This window comes from Haematobia irritans, chromosome 1, assembly GCF_050003625.1.
Source record: "Haematobia irritans isolate KBUSLIRL chromosome 1, ASM5000362v1, whole genome shotgun sequence".
NCBI lineage: Eukaryota > Metazoa > Arthropoda > Insecta > Diptera > Muscidae > Haematobia > Haematobia irritans.
In genome coordinates, this window is record NC_134397.1 from 112,783,625 (window position 1) to 112,803,942 (window position 20,318).

Genomic DNA, 20,318 nt, shown 5'->3' on the forward strand with positions numbered 1-20,318 from the left:
TTTAATCCAAAGATTCAATATCTCAGTTTATTTAAAGATTATTTCTCTAAATTAAAAATGTTCTCTTTACTTTCAGGAAAATTTGTCTTACTTCAAAGACATGGGCTTTTAATACAGGGACTCCAATTGCAAAGATATGTGTCCTAAATTTTAACAAAGAAATGTTTAAAGCAAACATTATAAACCGTCTTGTTCTTAATATCGTGTAAATGGCGTGACTTAAAATTTAAGTTTTAATATCTTTCATACTAGGTCAATATTTCTTCTGTGTGCAACAGACACTTCAAAGTAAATACAGTTTTCTTACATGTACATATGATCATCTTAAACATGTGTCGATTGTATAATTTTATTTGCTAATTTTTTGTCGAAAACTATTAGTTTCTCGACAAACATAGAGTTATGCATCGGGATGTTCCCCATTAAGCTTTGTTATCTCTAATCGAACGTTTTAATAACTCAATTAATTAAACCTTATTTGTCCGAAAAGAAAAGAAAAGAAAAGAAAAGAAAAGAAAAAGGAAAAACTAAAAATAATAAGATCATTTATGTATTAAAATTTCTTTCAAAGAGAATTATCTTTAGTAAAATTTAACTTGGCTCCAGAACCATTTTATGTAAGTCCAATATTTTCTTCAGTGTATCCAAATCTCACTTAATCCTGTTACATAATTAATTAATTCCTCCGGTCATATACAAATGTCTCTACTATTAAATAAATTATGTGCAACGAGTTCGGCAATGAAATCAAAGTCCTCGCACAGTGGCGCCCTTATATCACAATCACTTCCTAAGTGGTCTCTTACAACCACAACTAATAAGTAATCACTACATACTCCAGCAAAATATCACCTGACTGTATATCCTGTGTCTGTTACAGCATTACTCGTTTACACATTATCTTGAATAATTTATAACAGATTTGTCTAATTTATATAAACATACGACCTAATTGAATAAGGCATGACATGAAATACATTTTAATCTACTCTCACTTGAGGATGATTTGCAAGTACATGCTTACAACACTTACCTTAAGCCAGTTATGTGTCAGCTTCAACGAACGCACCGATTGGGCCAACGCAGCTGGTATCTGACACAATCCAGTGCCACTGGCATCCAATTCCTTTAAACTCCAAGAGGCCACAAATTCTTGCATAAATGGTCCAAGTTCAGGATTATGGGCAATATTTAAAGCCACCAAACCGGTAATGCCTTGAAGAGCTCTGATAGATTTTCCTCTCAAACGATTAAAGGATAAATCCAAATACTGCAAATTGGGAAGGGCCAAAAATGTTTCGTAGTCTATGTCGGTGATGGTATTATGGGCCAGCAGTAGGGTATTTAAACTTAGTAAGTTGTAAAAACTTTCCCGATATATTGAGCCCAATTGATTGTGAGCCAAATTGAGATGTTTCAGGTTATGCATACGCTCAGGGAAGAGAGAGGTCTCTAGGCTTTGTAAACGATTGCAAGACATATCCAACACTTCCAAATTTTTCAGCAATGATAAATTCAAGGTCATTAAATTCTCAATATGATTATTGGAGATATATAAATTCCGTAAATATATATTTGGTTCAAGAGACGAAGAGCAAATTTTATTGAAATTAAGATTGAGAGATTTGAGAGACGATTTCTGGGTTAGAGGTATATGGCTAAATGAGTTATTGGATAAGTTAAGAGAATGCAAATGATCATTACTAATAAGAGAGACATTGAGGTGGGTTAAATGATTATCACTCAAATCAAGAGAGCTGGCTGCAGCTAACTCTTTGGCTAATTGGGGCGTTATAGGAAATTCTCTTAAATTTCTTTTACTGTAATCGAGAGCCAATGAAGCTGCAGAGTCAGTTGTGGATCTTTTATTTAGCTGATGGCTTTCCTCATAAGCCGTGGGTGATCTTTTTTGGTAGTAACGTAACTCAGTTTCTTCACGCCTATAACTTGGCTCATTTTCATCTCGCAATATACGATGTATGGTCTCATAGGATAGTCTCTTCAATTCGCTGCGATATAAATTGAAATGTTCTCCACTGTTGTTATCGGGTACATTGGCTGCTGCCGCCGCTGCCGCCGCTGCTGCCTCATGCCGTGAGGTTTTCTCATGCAATAAATCATCGTCATTGATTAGTAGGCGTATCTGGGGATTTTGTAATTTGGCACATTTAATGTTTGTTGGCAATATGGCGATTAAACAACATAAAATTATTATTCTAACATCACAGCTGAGTTCAAGGACATTATGGAAGAATGTCAATCTTTTTCTTAAAATTTGGCATTTAAATGACATGTTGTTGGCTACGCGTTTCGTTTAGACTTCAGAGGAGAAAATATACGTGGAGTTGTCAGTGGCATACGCAAATGACATGCGACCAATGGTGGATGGATGGTAAGGGGGGAGTAAAGCACAGGATGGGACTTGTTTTGCCTTGCTCTCTAAGTTGGGTGCAAAATAATTTGACGTATTTTGTTCGCTTCTTAATTTAAATTGAACATTTTTTAACTTGGCATTCACGTTGCGGATGCAGAGGTTGGCTGCTGCCTTTGCTATGGTGGTTATCTATGTAGGTTATCAGGTAAAAAGGAAAAGTGGTAAAGCTTCTTGTTGTGTTACTGTGAGTAGCTTAGAAGAATTTCTAATATTCCTGGAATATTTACTTAACCTGATGTTCATTAGTTAAATTGCTGAATACCAAAACGCTTGTCCTCTATTTAATGCACAGCTGAGTCCTTGTGGACGTTTTTTTGAGGATTGCCCCCACTAACTGAGTGACTGTTTGGCATTAGTGTCTGCAGGTAGTTGGCTGGAATTTGTAGCCTTGGCTGCTGTGTTTATGACTTTCAATGGAAGTCACGTTTTCCGTTTGATGTGACATTCAAAGTATGCAATGGCAAGGCAAATATACATAGGCTGGTTTTCGACACAACACAGTTTTATTGTGTGTGTAGGTTAGCAGGTCCCTTAAAAGGAAAAAAACGGAAGAAAAATAACGGTCTTTAAATACTCCCTCGTATTTGGTTTGGCCCCTCACTTATAGGACTGATTGGTCGGTGGGGGTAAGGAATACAAGAAATTTCAATTAATCCTGGCAACGAGAGTGAATGAAGAAACGTCGTTTTCTTTTTGGTCTTAATGGCTGCTACACACAATGAATATAATTTTTGGGGGGTTTCCGTTTTTTCGTGTGACAAATATCTCCAGGATTTATATACTTCAGCCCCTGATGTTGGTATTATTGCCACTGAAGCTCATTAACATTTGTTAATTTTAAATTATCATCAATTTCAGTTGATTTTCATTTTCTGGTTGTGTGCGTATGTGTTTGTGTCTTTCGAGTACGTGTCTCTCAATCTCTCTTATATACTCTGACTCCCTTTCTCACTTATCACAAACAGAAACAAGAGAAAATTATTATTATAATCCTTGCATGTGTATGTGTGAGTGTTTGTGTTTAGATTGGGATTTTAATTTAGCCCGCGTTTTCTTGTTTAGATGTTCTCACGTTTTTCATTTAGTCCTTGTAACACGTTTCCAAATCATTAAAATCCCTACTTTGCCAATCACCAATGCTTTGTGTCGTTTTGCTTTGCTTTGCTTCTTCTCTTCCTTTTCTTAATTTTCGTGTTTTTTTTCTCACTTATTTGTTGCTGTTGTTTTTGTATGTTTTATTGTTTTCCATCCAATTTATCCGCATTTATTTCCTTGTTCTTGGCCAAGTTTTTATTAGCTCTTCATAGCCATTATCATCAGCGGCATTATTCTGATAGTCGTTCTTGTTGCTGCTGCTGCTGTTATTCTTGTCGTGGATTTTCCTGGTTTTGATGTGCTACTTGTTGTTTTTGCTCTTACTACTGCTTGTAATGGTGATGTTGTCGCCAGCCTCATGGTCATTGAAAACATTTGTTGCTGCAATGAAAATGTAATCGACAAAAATATTTCGTTATAATTAACAGTCGAATAAACAATAAAAAGCTTTGTTAAAATCAACTTAAGGCTGAAAGTGGGTGGCAAGGGATGAACGGGAAGGTGGAAACCAATGAGTTTTCTTTCATTCGCAGTGAATGGGAGAGAAGAGAATATGGGGTAGATGGTTAATTTCGCTTAAATCGAATTTTTCCATTAAAAAGTAACAAGATTTAAATTCGAAAATAATGGGCATTAATGGAATTGCTTACTTTTTCGAAAAAATTGCTATTTCTGGTAATCATATCAATAAAAATAGTACTAAAAAAATTAAAAGATTTTTAATTCGCCAGAGTCGAGCTATAAATACATATATATTGTTATGGAGCCTCAATAGTTTCTGTTAAATGAGTACATTAGTGAAGTTAATTATCTTCACTTTATTTGTGAGGATAAAATAATTAATGTGTTATTAATTATGCCAATATAACACTCTACTACACTGGAATTGAAAATACATACGTCACATTTAGGTTCAATGCACTCCAAATGAAACACAAATAATTGGTAGTATAGATCAAGTTAATTTGAATTATTTTAATAGCTTTAGTAGGTTTTTATATATAATTTATTGTAATATAAATTAATTAATATGTTTTATTCGTTTAATTTAGTTTTTGTTTAACAATTTTATTTAAAATCTTTTCTTAACATATTTAAATTCAACTTTTTTGGAATTTTTTATATTTTAATTTTAATCAAATTTTATTCAATTCTATATGTTTTTTTTTTTAATATAGTTTAATTATATTTAAATCTGCCTAAATTTCATTTTATTTATATTCATATTTAATTGCATTTAGTTTAATTTAAACCGGTAGCCTTTCGAAAATTTTAGTTACTATAGTAACATAAATGTAGTTTTTTTTCATTTAATTTTGTTATTTTTTGTTTTTTGTTAACTATTTTATTTGATTTCTTTTTGTTTTTAATTAGTTTAATTTAAATCAATCGAAATTATATGTTTCGCTGGTTATTTCATATTATATGATCTGAAAATAAAACTTACTTTGATTTTCTTTATATTCGAGTTTAGTTTCATTCGATAAAGTAACTGTGAAAATGAGCTGGTTTTTGATGCGTAGACCATATAAGTACCCACCAATTTAGTGGTTTAGTGAAAATCTCCAAAAAAAAAATCTAATAATATTTACGATTATTTCTAGCAGTTTGTTATTATTTAGTTTTGCAAAATATCTCTTTCCAAATATATTAACATATTTGCGTTTTTCCACTTCCTTCTTTTGTAAGGAGACAGACTATGAGTCAATTGTAATTGACTCTAAAACAAATTATTGTTTTTTCTTACTTCTATTCGAATTTACATTTGTTTTGTAAATATTTACTTTAGTTATTGACATTTTTTCCATTCCCCTTGATATATCTGTTAATGAGAACTGATGCAACAGAGCTTTTTTCACTCGTCCACACTTGCTGTCTTAAATCTTGCTGTCTTAAATGTACATGTGAGGAATGTAATACCCCTTGTTCGTTTATATCAAAACAACCCATTTAAAAATAGGGGGATTTAATCAGATATGATTAGATCTCAAAATTGACCGCTTTAGATATAAGCAGATATACCCACATATGATGAGATATAATTTGATATAAATGAATATAATTCCATATATGACCAGATCTAACATCAGATCCAATTATATATAGAGATAGATATATTTTTATCTACGACATTAGATCTAGGCCAATACTGAGATCTGATCAGATCTATTTCCATAGGAATTCGATATGATTAGATCTTACTATTTTACGGATCTACTCATATCAATTATACCAAATTAGATCTCCCAATTTTTACTAGGGAATATTTATTCGTTATTGCTTGTTTATAAAAATGTGAAAGTTTTGAAAGCGACAGGATTCAACCGTTAGTTTCCAATGGAGTATATGCTAAGGGGAATAGTTAACATTTTAAATAATTAAGTAATTATTAATTTTATACCCACTGCAGAATGGAATATAAGTTTTCCGACCGTATAAAGATATATTCTAGATTGGGGTGAAATTATAAGACGACCTAACGGCGTCCGTTTGTCTATATATATAAATAGAACTGCTCTTATTTATATGACCGGGCGATTAGGAAAACGGCCACCGCCACCCTGGAGGTATGTATGGGGACATGCCCTCTGGGTCTGTACATCAGGAAGACCGTGGACTGTCGCTGCTGTGCAGAGCTTATGGTTCTCACTGAACAGCATAATGTATCTCTGTGATGGGTACCTGCACATTATGGCATAACAAAATGAAGGGGCAGATGTCTTGGCAAATGTAGGCGCAAACGGCACAAGTAACGTCATTTCGGACGTTTTTCCGCTTTTATTTCTTTGCGACTTGCGAGAATGCAGCCTGATGAGTATTCTCGCTTTCATCAAGGCCTCTGGGCGGAGAACTTAGACAGATCTGAAGGACTTTTTATTTTATAATGGGAATATCCCGGCCAGGGTGGAACAGACACGAAGAGGAAAAGAAAAAGAGTTAGAGGAACCGCAATGGACCAACTATTGTCAAATGCACTTGGCACGTATTCGTGTCATCCTCCATACCCTAACCTAACCTAACCAAACCAATAAAAATTTTCTCTCATTTAAAGATATTCAGTTTTAAGGCAAATCACTTAACTATAAAGACAAAAATCTTCATCGAAAAGTTATCGATTTTGGACTAGGAAAAACACTCAGAGAAATACATCTTCTATGCTACACTGAAAAAACAGTGAACCCACCAGGAAAAAATCTTTTGATTAATTTTAGAAAATTTTGAATAGTTTTAGAAATTTTTAACTAAACAGTATTACAAGCGCTGACATCACACCGATATCACACAAATAAGTAAATATTTTTCGACAAATTCAAGAAAATTTATTATACATAAATAATTTGTTTCACTTTTTAAAGAAAATTTTGTAGTTTGAAGGAAAAAATTGGAGTTCAAAATTGCAAGAATGTCTTTAGTGACATACGAAGTTCATGATGGACGCTTTTGTACTAAAATTTACAAATTTGGAGAAATAATGAACTATTTTATGAGAAAAACGAATTTAGTAAATCTCTATGCTTAATTTGTGTATAATTTTTTCCCGTCTTTTAGTTCACTTATCTTACGATCGCAAAAAATTATTAGAGTAAATGAAACTTTCTCCAAATATAATAATTTCATGAACTAAAATATAGTTAAATTGGCTTTAGTAGTTCACTTTTTTTGAGTGTAAGAAAAATTCGCATTTGTATTTTATGGACATAAAATCTTTGTTACAGCAATATATTTTTAGTGCACTTTCGAGCAACGTGTGATGACTTTGTCGGCCATTTCGTACCATAGAGTAGCCAATTTGAGTAAGGCTAAACTGATTCTAAAATCTAATGTTATTTCCAACATTTTTTTTATTTCGAACCATAAAATTAAAAAAAAAATATAGTCTTACTTTTTTGCATTACATAGTATCCACCCTGTATATACTTTTATCCCAGAACATCGAGAAGTTCACTTGTTCTTGTTGCACACCCAATTTTTTGAACCTACATAACCGTATTCGGATGGTGAAGTTTATTGAATAGATAATTTGTATTTCTAACGAGAAATTTCTGTAATATTTCGTCAATTCCAATTTTTGGTAATATGAAAACATGCCAAAAATGGACCCCAGGAAAACAAGCCCAAATCACAAATGAAACAATGCCACAAATATGAGCGACGCTTTATTATGAATACGAGCCCTAAATATAAATTATTATGTGTTACACAGTACGAATCTCTTTGGAATCGTGTTAGCCGAATTTGAACACTGCCATAGAAGAAAGTCTAAACCACCGGCAGTAGGCCAGTCAGCAAAAGCTAAATCTGGTGCACTACAATGCTATACAGGACATCAAAAGTATTGTTGGTACCATCGACTGCCGCAAATCTCTCAACGAGATGGCTGGGCAGTGCAATATTAACCTAATATGTGTGCCTGGCTATAGGAACATACGGGGGAACTGCGAAGCGGAGGAGTTGGCAAGGCTACACAGAATAAAATTTCACGAAAATTTTTCCAATTAAAATTTTAATTGAGTTTTAAAAAATATTTAATTAAAATTTAATTGATTTAACAAATTTTTTAATTGAAACAAAAATTAATAGTATCAATTAATCAAGCTCATACTACGTGAGAAGGCTGTTATGTCCGATGGAAAGATGATAAGGGTTGCAACGACACTATGCAAATATGGCCCCATCTAAACTTAAACTTTAATTTAGATATGTTAGTGTTTGCAAGACATCAGATTGCACTCCTGATATCTACAAAGGCGAGTTTACAAAATCTATTGGCGCGAAGTATAATGAGTACTGCATGAGTTGCCATGATGGGGAAGAAAAGGAATCGATTAAACACCTCTTGTCCTGCATTTTGTGAAAGCGTGAAGGCGAAAGCGAATATTAGGAGCATACAGCTTTATATTACTTGCGTTCCTTGAAAATGTTAACTTACACAAAAAAAATCTGATTCAATCACGAAATTAATTGATCCAATTAATTTTTTAATTGAGATGTCTTCAATCACGAACATGATAGTATCAATCACAGTTTTAATTTGACATAGAAATTCTTGTTTAAAAAAATAATTGATTTCATTAGCAAATTTCAATTAATTTTTTAATTGATTCAATTACAAATTTAATTGATGTTGATTGCAAAACTCAATTAATTTTTTTAATTAAAAAAGGTAAATATTTTCAATTACTTTCTGAGCTTTTATTTGGAATAACAATTGATTGTTTGAAATACATTTTTAATTATAAAATAAAAAAATGTTCATCACTTTTTTAACTGACTAAGTCTTCCGAATTTGATTAAAAAGTTAATTATATCAATTAATTTATTAATTGAAACCATTTTCAACATCAATTAACTTTTTAATTGGAAATATGTTGGTGATATTTTCTTTTGTGTAAGCAGTCTGCTAATGTTTTTGGATCTGGTTGGTTCAACAAACGAAAATTATCGAGTAGGTTCAGCGGTTAAAACTAAAAGTGTCCATATGTACTAGGTACTTTTAGTTAATGTAGTATCACAATGGACTGAATAGTCTAAATGAGCCTGACAATAAGTCGGGCTGCCACTTTCACCATTGCCACAATCTCAAAAAATTGGGGGGTTATTTTCATTTGAAATTTGGTTTTAGTTTCATAATGCACACGCCCATAAAATCTCCAAAAAAAACATACAAATTAGTTGGTTTTGTTTTCCTACTTTATTTAAGTTAAGTTAATTTTAATGGGGCCCGTATTCGTAGTGCCATAGTTTTCCATTTTTTTATTATTTCATTATGAAATAAAATTCCAATCTAAAATAGGAAATTAACGTATACCCAACAAAAATTTACTAGATATCTTGAATAATCATAAACTTCTTTAAAAAATGTAGCCTTTATAATTCAATCTAACCTTAAAAACACAATACTTATCTAACTCACATTGTTTTCTATTTCTAACAAGTTTAAGACCATAGCAGTCTAATAATATCCCAGTATATATGTTTGTGCTCCCAAAATTGGAAGTTCTTCTCAAGGCACAGCTTTAAAAGAACTTCCAGAAATGCTCCCAAAGATGTTCTTTATTTTAACTGCACAGGAAGTTCATTTGAGTCACTTTTTTTATAACCCGCTTTTTTCATATTTTTAAATTATTAAAAATCATTTTTATTTTTTAAATAGGTTAAAAACATATTAAGAATTAATAAAATGGTACAAATTATTTAAATTTAGCCGAAAAAATGTTAAATCCTTTCTAGAAAAACTACGAATTTTTGAAAATATTTGATGACAAACGTTCCAGATAAGCGTATAATGCATTAAAAGTCATAAAAAAAATTTTAAAATTATTTATTTGTCAAAATATCACAAAACTTCTTAATGCAAATGATGAAATGTTGGACATACGTCCTATAACAAGCCCATGTTAATTTCATCGCTTCTGCGTCAATTTGGCACCACTTCCGTATCCAAAAATAGCATTTTCACTACTTTTTTAGCGACGTTTTTTTACTGGGGCCTTTTTTCATGTCCTCTTTGGGGCTTTACTCTATTATCATTATCTTTGGGGCTTTAATTGTATCAATGAATGTTGTATTTGAACAATTAAGCTCTTCATTGGAAATATTTTGATGTTATTTGCTCTGTGTAGGCTATTCTCTCTGAGGATTCTACTTGTATCCACGTGTGGCTGGAGGTTACGTTTTATTCTGCCTATTTGATCTTTCATGTGAACTATTACATTTTATATTGAATTGTCCATAAATTTATTATATTTTTGTATTGCCTATCGATCTATACTACGTCACAATAACATGCATTTTGTCCATATTATTCAAGATAAATTCATTAAAGTTCTTGGCATGTATTGGAAGACAATCTAATGCTATGTCTCCATCGTCATTGATTTATTTGCTCTTGCATGAAACTCCTTCTTCTACGAATTAGGTCATGAGGCATTGTATCTCTTTTATAGCTGAGTTTCTTCAGGATATTCGAAAAGAACAATAGTTTATAGTCCTGTATAAAGATGTGAAGAAAGAACTAAAAGATATGAAAATTTATTTACTTGCCATGGCACTCCAAGTTCTTCTTCGGTCAAATAAAATTGCAGCAGATGTTTATCTTCGCCTAATGCTTTTGAATAGATAATGCTCTTGGGCTATCTGAAATAGTCAATTTTGCATCATAGTAAATACTGGCAGTATATACTACCTCCTTGGCTAGGGTTTATTCAACATTGTATCCCAATATTTAGATTTATATTTGATTTACACAATTTGCTTTAGAATGTTTAACTACTGCAATGTTTAACTTGCTACATGGTAAGTAAAGAGCAATTGACTTTTATTTACAAAGGACTTTGCATTATTAGTTTTCATTGCTAAAGAAGATTAACATATTCTAAGATTATCGTCTTCTAATTCACTACGGGGTAGATACGGTGAAGGACAGATTATCATTTCAAACTCTATTCAGTGCGCTTACTTCACTTGTTTAAAGACTTGAGGTTCGATTTTCACAATGTAAACTTGAGACATTTTTTGCCACATAACAGTGGCTATTTTACAAGAATATAGACTACAAATCGCCAAGATAGGAGGTCAATTGTGGGTTTAGGACAATATTTGGCCAAATCAGGCAACATTTGCACATAGCCTTATCTAAAACTCAACCGTTCTATGGAAAGTCTGGCTATTCAGTGAAATGACTACAATGACTGTGTAAAATGTGGATATTTTGTGTGGGCTCCAAAATTGAGACCGAAATATAACCCTTTTATATCTTTTCTGGGGAAGGAAATTTTAGTGCAATAAAGTTTTCTACTTTGTTACAGTTGTTTCTTTCAGGTTAAGCATAATCCGTTGAGAAAAAACATGACAATGGATACCACAAACAAAAATTCAATTGCCTTCAAAGCGACATCTTCACCAATAAAGAAAACTTCGTTGGACAAAAATGTCCTTTGGAGGGAAGAATTATTTTGGTTGTGTGTAGAAACTATCCTATTTGCGATGTTTAGTTATGTGTCTAAACGAACACTGTATTTACACCCAGAAAAATGTGCCTTCGAAACTAAAGGAACAAATATTCATCAATTTGGTTTAACCATTTTATTTTCATTAAATTTCTGTGTAAAATAATATAATTCCCTTGTTTCAGTAAAAAATCCTAGATAGAAATCAGTTAGAAATAGATCATTAACTAGAATAAGGCATTGAATTTTACTAATACTGATTTCTTCTCAGGGTGTAAGAATTTACAACTGAATACACTGATAACAACGCATTCGTAAAAATGAACAAAAACCGAACTAAAACCGAGTTTCCTCAAATTTAGTCAAATTTCTCATAAAATGATAAATCTGACTTGCTTTATTATAGAAAGCTTATCATAAAGGGTGATTCTTTTGAGGTTAGGATTTTCATGCATTAGTATTTGACAGATCACGTGGGATTTCAGACATGGTGTCAAAGAGAAAGATGCTCAGTATGCTTTGACATTTCATCATGAATAGACTTACTAACGAGCCACAACGTCGAATTTTCAGTGAATGGGCCCTAGAAAAGTTGGCAGAAAATCCGCTTTTTTATCGACAAATTTTGTTCAGCGATGAGGCTCATTTCTGGTTGAATGGCTACGTAAATAAGCAAAATTGCCGCATTTGGAGTGAAGAGCAACCAGAAGCCGTTCAAGAACTGCCCATGCATCCCGAAAAATGCACTGTTTGGTGTGGTTTGTACGCTGGTGGAATCATTGGACCGTATTTTTTCAAAGATGCTGTTGGACGCAACGTTACGGTGAATGGCGATCGCTATCGTTCGATGCTAACAAACTTTTTGTTGCCAAAAATGGAAGAACTGAACTTGGTTGACATGTGGTTTCAACAAGATGGCGCTACATGCCACACAGCTCGCGATTCTATGGCCATTTTGAGGGAAAACTTCGGAGAACAATTCATCTCAAGAAATGGACCGGTAAGTTGGCCACCAAGATCATGCGATTTGACGCCTTTAGACTATTTTTTGTGGGGCTACGTCAAGTCTAAAGTCTACAGAAATAAGCCAGCAACTATTCCAGCTTTGGAAGACAACATTTCCGAAGAAATTCGGGCTATTCCGGCCGGAATGCTCGAAAAAGTTGCCCAAAATTGGACTTTCCGAATGGACCACCTAAGACGCAGCCGCGGTCAACATTTAAATGAAATTATCTTCAAAAAGTAAATGTCATGGACCAATCTAACGTTTCAAATAAAGAACCGATGAGATTTTGCAAATTTTATGCGTTTTTTTTTTTAAAAAAGTTATCAAGCTCTTAACAAATCACCCTTTATATATATGAAGAGCCACCGTGGTACAATGGTTAGTATGGCCCCCATGCATACACAGGGTCGTGGGTTCAAACCCAGTTTCGACCAAACACCAAAAAAATGTTGCAGCGGTGGTTTATCCCACCTCAGTAATGCTGGTGACATTTCTAAGTTTTTCAAAGCTTTTCTAAGTGGAATGTGGAACGCCGTTCAGGCTTGGCTATAAAAAGTAGGTCCCTTGTCATTTAGCTTAACATAGAATTGGGCAACACTCAGCGATAAGAGAGAAGTTCACCACTGTGGTATCACAATGGACTGAATAGTCTAAGTGAGCCTGAAATATCGGGCTGCCACTATACCTAACTTAACCATATATAAATAATACATAGCATAGACAAATATTTTAGTTCGCTCGTACTAAGAAGTATTCAATCCTTTCTAAATTTGAGGAAACACACTTGATAGAATATAGGAAAATTTCCTATATTTATTTTATCTACCTACAATCGATACCTGTCATCGATGTAATCGATATGTTTGCACGTGGGTTGTATTTTTTTAGTTTGAATAGTGTTGTTACGGTATAGGATTGTAAAAACAAAAAAATATAATAGTTGGAAACATACAAATAAAATACATAAAATATTTATTGTTATAAGTTAGGGAGTAAATTGTTCTGTTTTTGTTTGAAAATGAATAACAAAACAATCTAAGTCAATTAACGTGTGTGATGGTGTATAGCGGAAGCATGAACAAGAAAACACCAGCAGAACAGCAACCCCTTCATTCATCTTCATTTTGGAATCTTTAATAATTTGGTGAAATTCGGTCACGCTAACCTTTGTGAAAAAATTGGTTTATGGTTTTCTTATATTTGTAGGGATTGAAATCGTAAAAGGAGGACAAAATCGTTTACTTTTGAAGTAAAAGGTTGACCGCAAATATGTAAGATTTGTCCACATTAATGAAAAAAGTTCAATAAAATCATTCCATATATGAATGCAATTCAGTTACATTTTTTATTCTGTAGTATAGTGGTTCATAAATATAGGAAAATGTTGACTAATATATAGAATGCATTCTTCCTAATTTCTACGAAAATCACATAGTCCAAACAAATAAAAATGTCTTTGGCGCTATACGAAGTTCAACTTTCGTCAAAATTAGTTTAGTTTAACATAAAGCAGAGGTCACTTTTTTTCTGGGTGTAGGGTTTCAAGCCAATTCTATGTTCAATAACTTAAATAAGAACAAAAGTCTATACAGAGGCCATATCATTATATTGACAGACACCTACACTGACAAAAATATTGTCGTGAGGTCAAAGATTTCATGTCTTTAAAATACGAATGCAAATTTTGCTTAGCATAGAAGACGCATTTCTCTACTATAAAGTTTTTTTCCTTGTCCAAAAGTCGATAAACTTATATTGTCCTTATAATTAAGTGATTTCACTTAAAAATGTGTATCATAACATGAAAGAAAAAATGTTTTGGCTAAGGTCAACTTGACTTTAATAATTCAGAAAAATTCTTTAAATTTAATGAAATTGTCTTTAAATTTGATGTCTTTTTGCATCTTGACTACAAAGCAAAAAATCGTTCAAATATAGAACACTTTAATTTAAAGACGTTTTTTACTTGAATTTCTACTGAAAGTCTAGTCTTAATTTGGAAAATAAAGTTGTCGTTAACTCGTTTTTAGAGGAATTTAATAGCAAATGAAGAAAAAAAGCTAAAAAAATGAAAAATTAAAATTTGCTTCCTAGAAGCAAGTACACAAAACCCAAATTTAAAAGAGAATTGTATCTTAAAAGTATCCTTACTTCGTATTCTCCGCTTCTTTGGCTCGGAATCAATACCAAAATTTTCAAAGTAAAGACAAAGTCTTTGGAACCGGGCATGCTTTTTTTTCCAGTGTACACAGAAAAATTGTCACCAAAACTTTTCCAATTGAATTTTTAAACACTTTTAAACTAATTTTATATGTGACCATTTTTTAAAATTAAAATAAAAGCTAAAATTAAAGTAATTATGTTTTTTTAAGATTATCGTGTTCTAATTTAGTTAGATTGAATGAAAATAGTGAACACATATTAGAGGAAGATTTTTTTAAGAGCTATATGAAAATTTTTCTAAAAATTAAAAAATAAACATATGAAGTTCAGAAAACAAATTTTATTGGTGGCATTACCAATAGTTTTATCACCATGACACCGATTAAGTTTTTGCTCTGTGCTTTTATTACAATTCCTGTATTCTATTTATGTTTGTTTCTTTCATAGCTTTTCAAAAGTCTGGCCTTTTGCCCTCCATCTCTATTTATTTCTAATGATCTCATTTTAATGTTACCCCAAGTAACCCTTTTAGCTGCTTTTCCACCTCCTTTTTGGGTCTGTATGAGCTTATGACCTGAAAATTCAAATACACATATTGCATTTTCTATTATACAACAAAACAAATGGAAACTGCGACAGTGTTGTTTACCCCGACATATGGAGGAGTGTGGGAGAAGGACGATTGGCCGGTAGTAGTGGCATCACTACCTATATAAGTTAAAAATTTAAGCTCATACATTGGTTTATGTGTGGCATATCGTCGAATGATGCCGATGCTAAAAACTGATACGGACGATGTTTGCTCTTTTGCTGTCTTTTTAGTGTCTCCGTTTTTATGCCATATCTTGTGGCAATAACAATTTAGAAACCTATAGTATGGGGTAATAAACATACTTATACTTGTATTCATATATGTATGTGTTAGGGTGGTTCATGTTATCATATTGTATGATATATAATTTTAAAAATCTTTACTGTTTTTTTTTTTTTTTTTTTTTAATATGGCTTAGAGTATAGGAAAAAAATAGCTCGCTATCTGTTGGCAGTGTTGTCGCTCGACTAGTTCGAATTATGTGAGATACAACTTATACCACATATGCACTGAAAAAAATATTGACCTAATATGGAATTTTACGACTCAAAATTTACGCAATGCTAACGACAAAATTCTTTAAAACAATGACATTTTAATTAAAAGAAAGTTTGTAATCTTTGCTTCAAAATTTTTTTTCATTAAATTTATGACACAAATCTTGAAATTTTGCGTTTCTCTGCTGGAGTTGTAGATCTTTGAAGTACGGCAAATTTTCCTTAAAATAAAGAAAAACATTTTTAATTTAAAGAAATCGTCTTTAATTCAACTGACATATTGAATTTTTAAATTTAATATAAAAACGCTTCAAATATAGGCTAAGACTTATTTTAAGGATTTGCATCTTTGGTTTAAGAAAACTGTTTTTAATTTGAAGTACCTGGCATAATTTGGATTTTGAAATTGGAATTTGTTTGTACATAAATACCTATATTGATATATCGCAAAAAGAGAAAAAATTCGATGAATGAGATCTGTATCCAATTTTAATTTTATTGATCCTACACACAAAGAAAATTTCATTAAAAGTCAGCCAACGAAAAATTTTCATTGATATAACGAAATTAGTGTAGATTTAATGTCAGGGAGGTCCGGAAAAAATATCTTTACTTTAAAGAAGCCTCATCTTTGGCTCGGAATCAATACCAAATTCCTTAAGGGAAGGTCAAAATGTTTGGATCCAAGTAAACTTTTTTTTGAGTGTGGAGAAGAGTTCGACCGAAGAATCGGCTTCGGCATTTGGCCAAATATCGATAATCGGCCACGAATCGGCCTTCGGGATCAAGAGGTTAATCCAAGGACGAAGCTTTTTGAATAATTTATTTCATATCGAATTGTCCCAGGGTTGAATTTGTTTCAGTCAAAACACCCAGTACAAATAAAACGTAACAAAAATTATCAAAAATCCTTGGTTTTCATAATTATATCTAACAACTGAATTTCGAATAGTAAAAAGTCTGTTAGTTCTAAAAAAATATTATGAGACATGGACTGAATTAAATTTTATTGTTGTTTTTATGATTTTGTTGAATAAAATATACTAATATTGAACTAGAATACACCAAATTTCTTTAATTTAAAATTTAAGGAAAACAATCGGCTTCCAGCGATTATTGCTTTTTTGTCGAACATCGGCTTCGGACAAAAAACCCCGCTTCGGTCGAGCTATATTATGGAGTCGGTTATGTCAGCCGATGAAATTGGTCGTTGCTCCCTTCTTCATTCGGATGTATCACCCAACCTTAATAGCACTCACAACCGAATTATTAATTTTATCTCTGCAAAATACTGTATTTCATTTAAATAAATTAAGCATCCCATTAAAAAATTGAAAGTTCTTCCTAAGACATTAATTTTCATGTACTTTCCAAAATGCTTTTCTAAAGATGGACTTAATTTTCACTTTGCAAGAATTTCTTTAGAGGTGACATATAAAAATTCTTTTCTTACTCAGTTTTCGCAATAAATTTTATGGCCTGTTCCTGTATATCGAACGAAAGCTTTCTTTCGTATTCCAAACGAAAGAAAATTGATTTTTGTTCTTTTATTTTGAAAGGCAAGTCACTTCATATTTTGTTGTCGAGTAATAAACGAACATATACAATAAGTGTCAAGAAAAAAGTAAAAGCATTGTTAACATTTGAATGAATTCTCAGGCCAAAAATTTAAAAATACTCATTTTTAATAATCAATGTATTCTCATACAAACGAATCGAACTTTCTAAAATAGAAAAACCCAAATTCATTCGAATTCGAGTGACTGCCTTTCTTTCGAATTGGTTTTCGTTCGATATACAGGAACAGGGCATAAGTGTAAAGAAAAAAGTAAAAATATTGTTAACATTTGAATGAATTCTCAGGCCAAAAATTTGAGAATACTCATTTTTGATATTCAATGTATTCTCATACAACCGAAACGAACTTTCAAAAATATAAAAACTCAAAATCATTCGAATTCGAGTGACTGTATTTCTTTCGAATGGGTTTTCGTTCGATATACAGGAACAGGGCAAAAATACTGAAATATTTTGACACTTGAAGAAATAATGCGAACTTCGGATTAAAAAGATGACTTCCGCCCTATGACAAGCCCATGTAAAATTCTGAGCCAATTTTGCACCACTTCCGGATTCAAAAAGAACATTGTCATTGCTCTTAGGGTGTTAGGGTGTGATCATACTAGACAAATATGTTACTTGATCAAAATTAGTATCAAACTTTTTACTATGATCATTTTCGAAAACTATTTACTATGTTAACAGTTTACCAAAGGATTTTGTATGGTAAACGGAGGATTAAAGTTTACGCTAATTTTTTGGAATATGGGGGTAAACTGCACGACAAAGATGTTTTAGGCAGACGATTTTAGACAAAGCTCAAGAAGTTCAAACTTTTGTCACCAATAAAATGTATATGTTACTAATGAGTTTTGTTATTGCCGTAGACAAAAATCTTTTTACTATAAAACCACAGTCGATTTCAAGTACTGTTCTTTTCTAAATAGCAAATGACCTAGAGTATCAGATGTTTTAAATAGAGTTTCTTTAAATGCGTTTGTGTACATAGTGATGTATAAGAAAATCTTCATTTATTTTGGAAAATTTTAACTACAACCATCTATTATCTTATTTTTTATCTTGTTAACAGAACAACTTCGTATAGTCATGTTATTGTTGAATATCAATAACCTATTTATAAAGTTCCACCCTAATACACATACATTCAAATAATCCTTTATTTGTATTCTGTGTCTCTGTTTGTTGTGTATTGCTAACAAATTCTGTGTTTTTTTCTCATTTTTATTGCAGGTACGTAAAATAAAAAGGGCAAATGCGAACAATACACAAGCCGATTGACTGGCATAAAAAATCGAGAGTGGGTCCAACATTAAAAATGGCTAAAACATATGACACAACCATTTGATCGTATGAACCTTAATGTCTATGCAGAAAACGACTGCCAACATAAGTGGAGTTTCGATTTTGTATGTATGACTATGAAAGAGGAATCCTAAGAATCTTTTTGGTTGGTATGATAAGCCGGGCAACCCGATATATTGATATTATCTTAGATGACATAATAAGAAATGAACAATCGGATGCTCCAAGTCATCGATTGACTGGCATAAAAGTCATCTGCTTTTCAGAAGAGAACAGTGCTTGATTCTTCATTTCTTGTTATGAATAGCATTTATAAAGGCTCCAATACATTACATTACATACAACACTTGGGTTAGGAATTCATTTACACTGGTCATTAATGCAATGAATTTCTACGTTGTATTAACGAAATTCTTCATTAAAATTCAGCCAACGTAGCATTTCGTTATAACAACGTAATTTTACGTTATATTTACGAAACCCTTTATGGAATACATTTCGTAGTATTAACGAATAATTACGTTGCTGTTACGTAGTCTTTTCGTTGTATTAACGAAAATTATTCGTTGTATGAATGAAATTTATTCATTGTATGAACCCAGGTTTTTCATTGTATGAATGAAAGGCGTACGTTGTATAAATGAACAAAAACGTTTGTGTCGTCATTGGTAGTGCATTATTTTTTGTTAAGATCTTTGAAATATGATTTATATACACTGGTAGAAAAGGTTTCGTTAATACCATGAATTCCTACGTTGTATTAACGAAATTCTTCATTAAAAGTCAGCCACCGTAGCATTTCATTATAACAACCTAATTTTACGTTATATTTACGGAACCCTTTATGGAATACATTTCGTAGTATTAACGAATAATTACGTTGCTATAACGTAGGCTTTTCGTTGTATTAACGAAAATAATTTGTTGTATTAACGAAAATAATTTGTTGTATGAATGAAACTTATTCATTGAATGGATGCAGCTTATACGTTGTATGAATGAAAATTATTCATTGTCTGAATGAAAGACGAACGTTGTATTAATGAACACAAACGTTATATTAATGAAACCTAACCCATTAATGTATTTGAGTGTACACCCTCACAAAAAATCGCTTCTGTAACATATACTCGCAAACATATTTTGCTTCAAGCATATACATTTTTGGGTATTGCCCAAACATTTATATGTTTGATCTCTTCCAATATATAATATGTTTGAAAGCATATTGGTCTAAACAATATATGTTTGGGTAGTCTAAGTTCCAAACATTTTGTATTTTTGCATCCAAATTCAATAATGTTGTCTTCCAAAAAACAATATGTTATTATGTGAACATATAATATGTTTTGAAGCATTTTGCACCCAAAAATATTATATGCTTAAAAAAATTCTCCCAAACAATATTGTGCTCAAAATTTTATTTATTTATTTATATATTTACAGTCATAATGAATTATGAAAATAAACAGGTAATATAGGTGCTAACAACATAGGTTTTCGATCTGAATGCTCATGCTCATGCTCAATGCTTTTTCTGCCTAATTGTATATTCCCTCACATCTTTCTCACTTCCACGAGATTTTTTAGTTCTTAGCACCTTTTTCTGTAATACAAACATTGTAGAAGAAATTATTCAATTTTATGATTTTTTTTATTTTAATTTTACCTTTTGCCGGACGGGGATTCGAACAGCGGA

The 20,318-nt window shown here is 31.9% G+C and overlaps 2 protein-coding genes across 2 annotated transcripts in view; one reads left to right on the plus strand and one right to left on the minus strand.

Moving 5' to 3' along the window:
- Window positions 1-20,318, plus strand: part of timeout (circadian regulator timeout) — a 1,081,463-nt gene that overhangs the window by 632,005 nt on the left and 429,140 nt on the right. The gene's annotated exons all lie outside the window — the stretch shown is intronic.
- 2mit (leucine-rich repeat-containing protein 2mit) overlaps window positions 1-20,318 on the minus strand; it is a 250,101-nt gene that overhangs the window by 76,236 nt on the left and 153,547 nt on the right. The window contains exon 4 of the mRNA XM_075291453.1: window positions 1,034-3,910. Within this exon, the coding sequence (XP_075147568.1) occupies window positions 1,034-2,293 (1,260 nt within the window). The 5' untranslated portion in view covers window positions 2,294-3,910. The remainder of the gene's footprint in view (window positions 1-1,033; window positions 3,911-20,318) is intronic.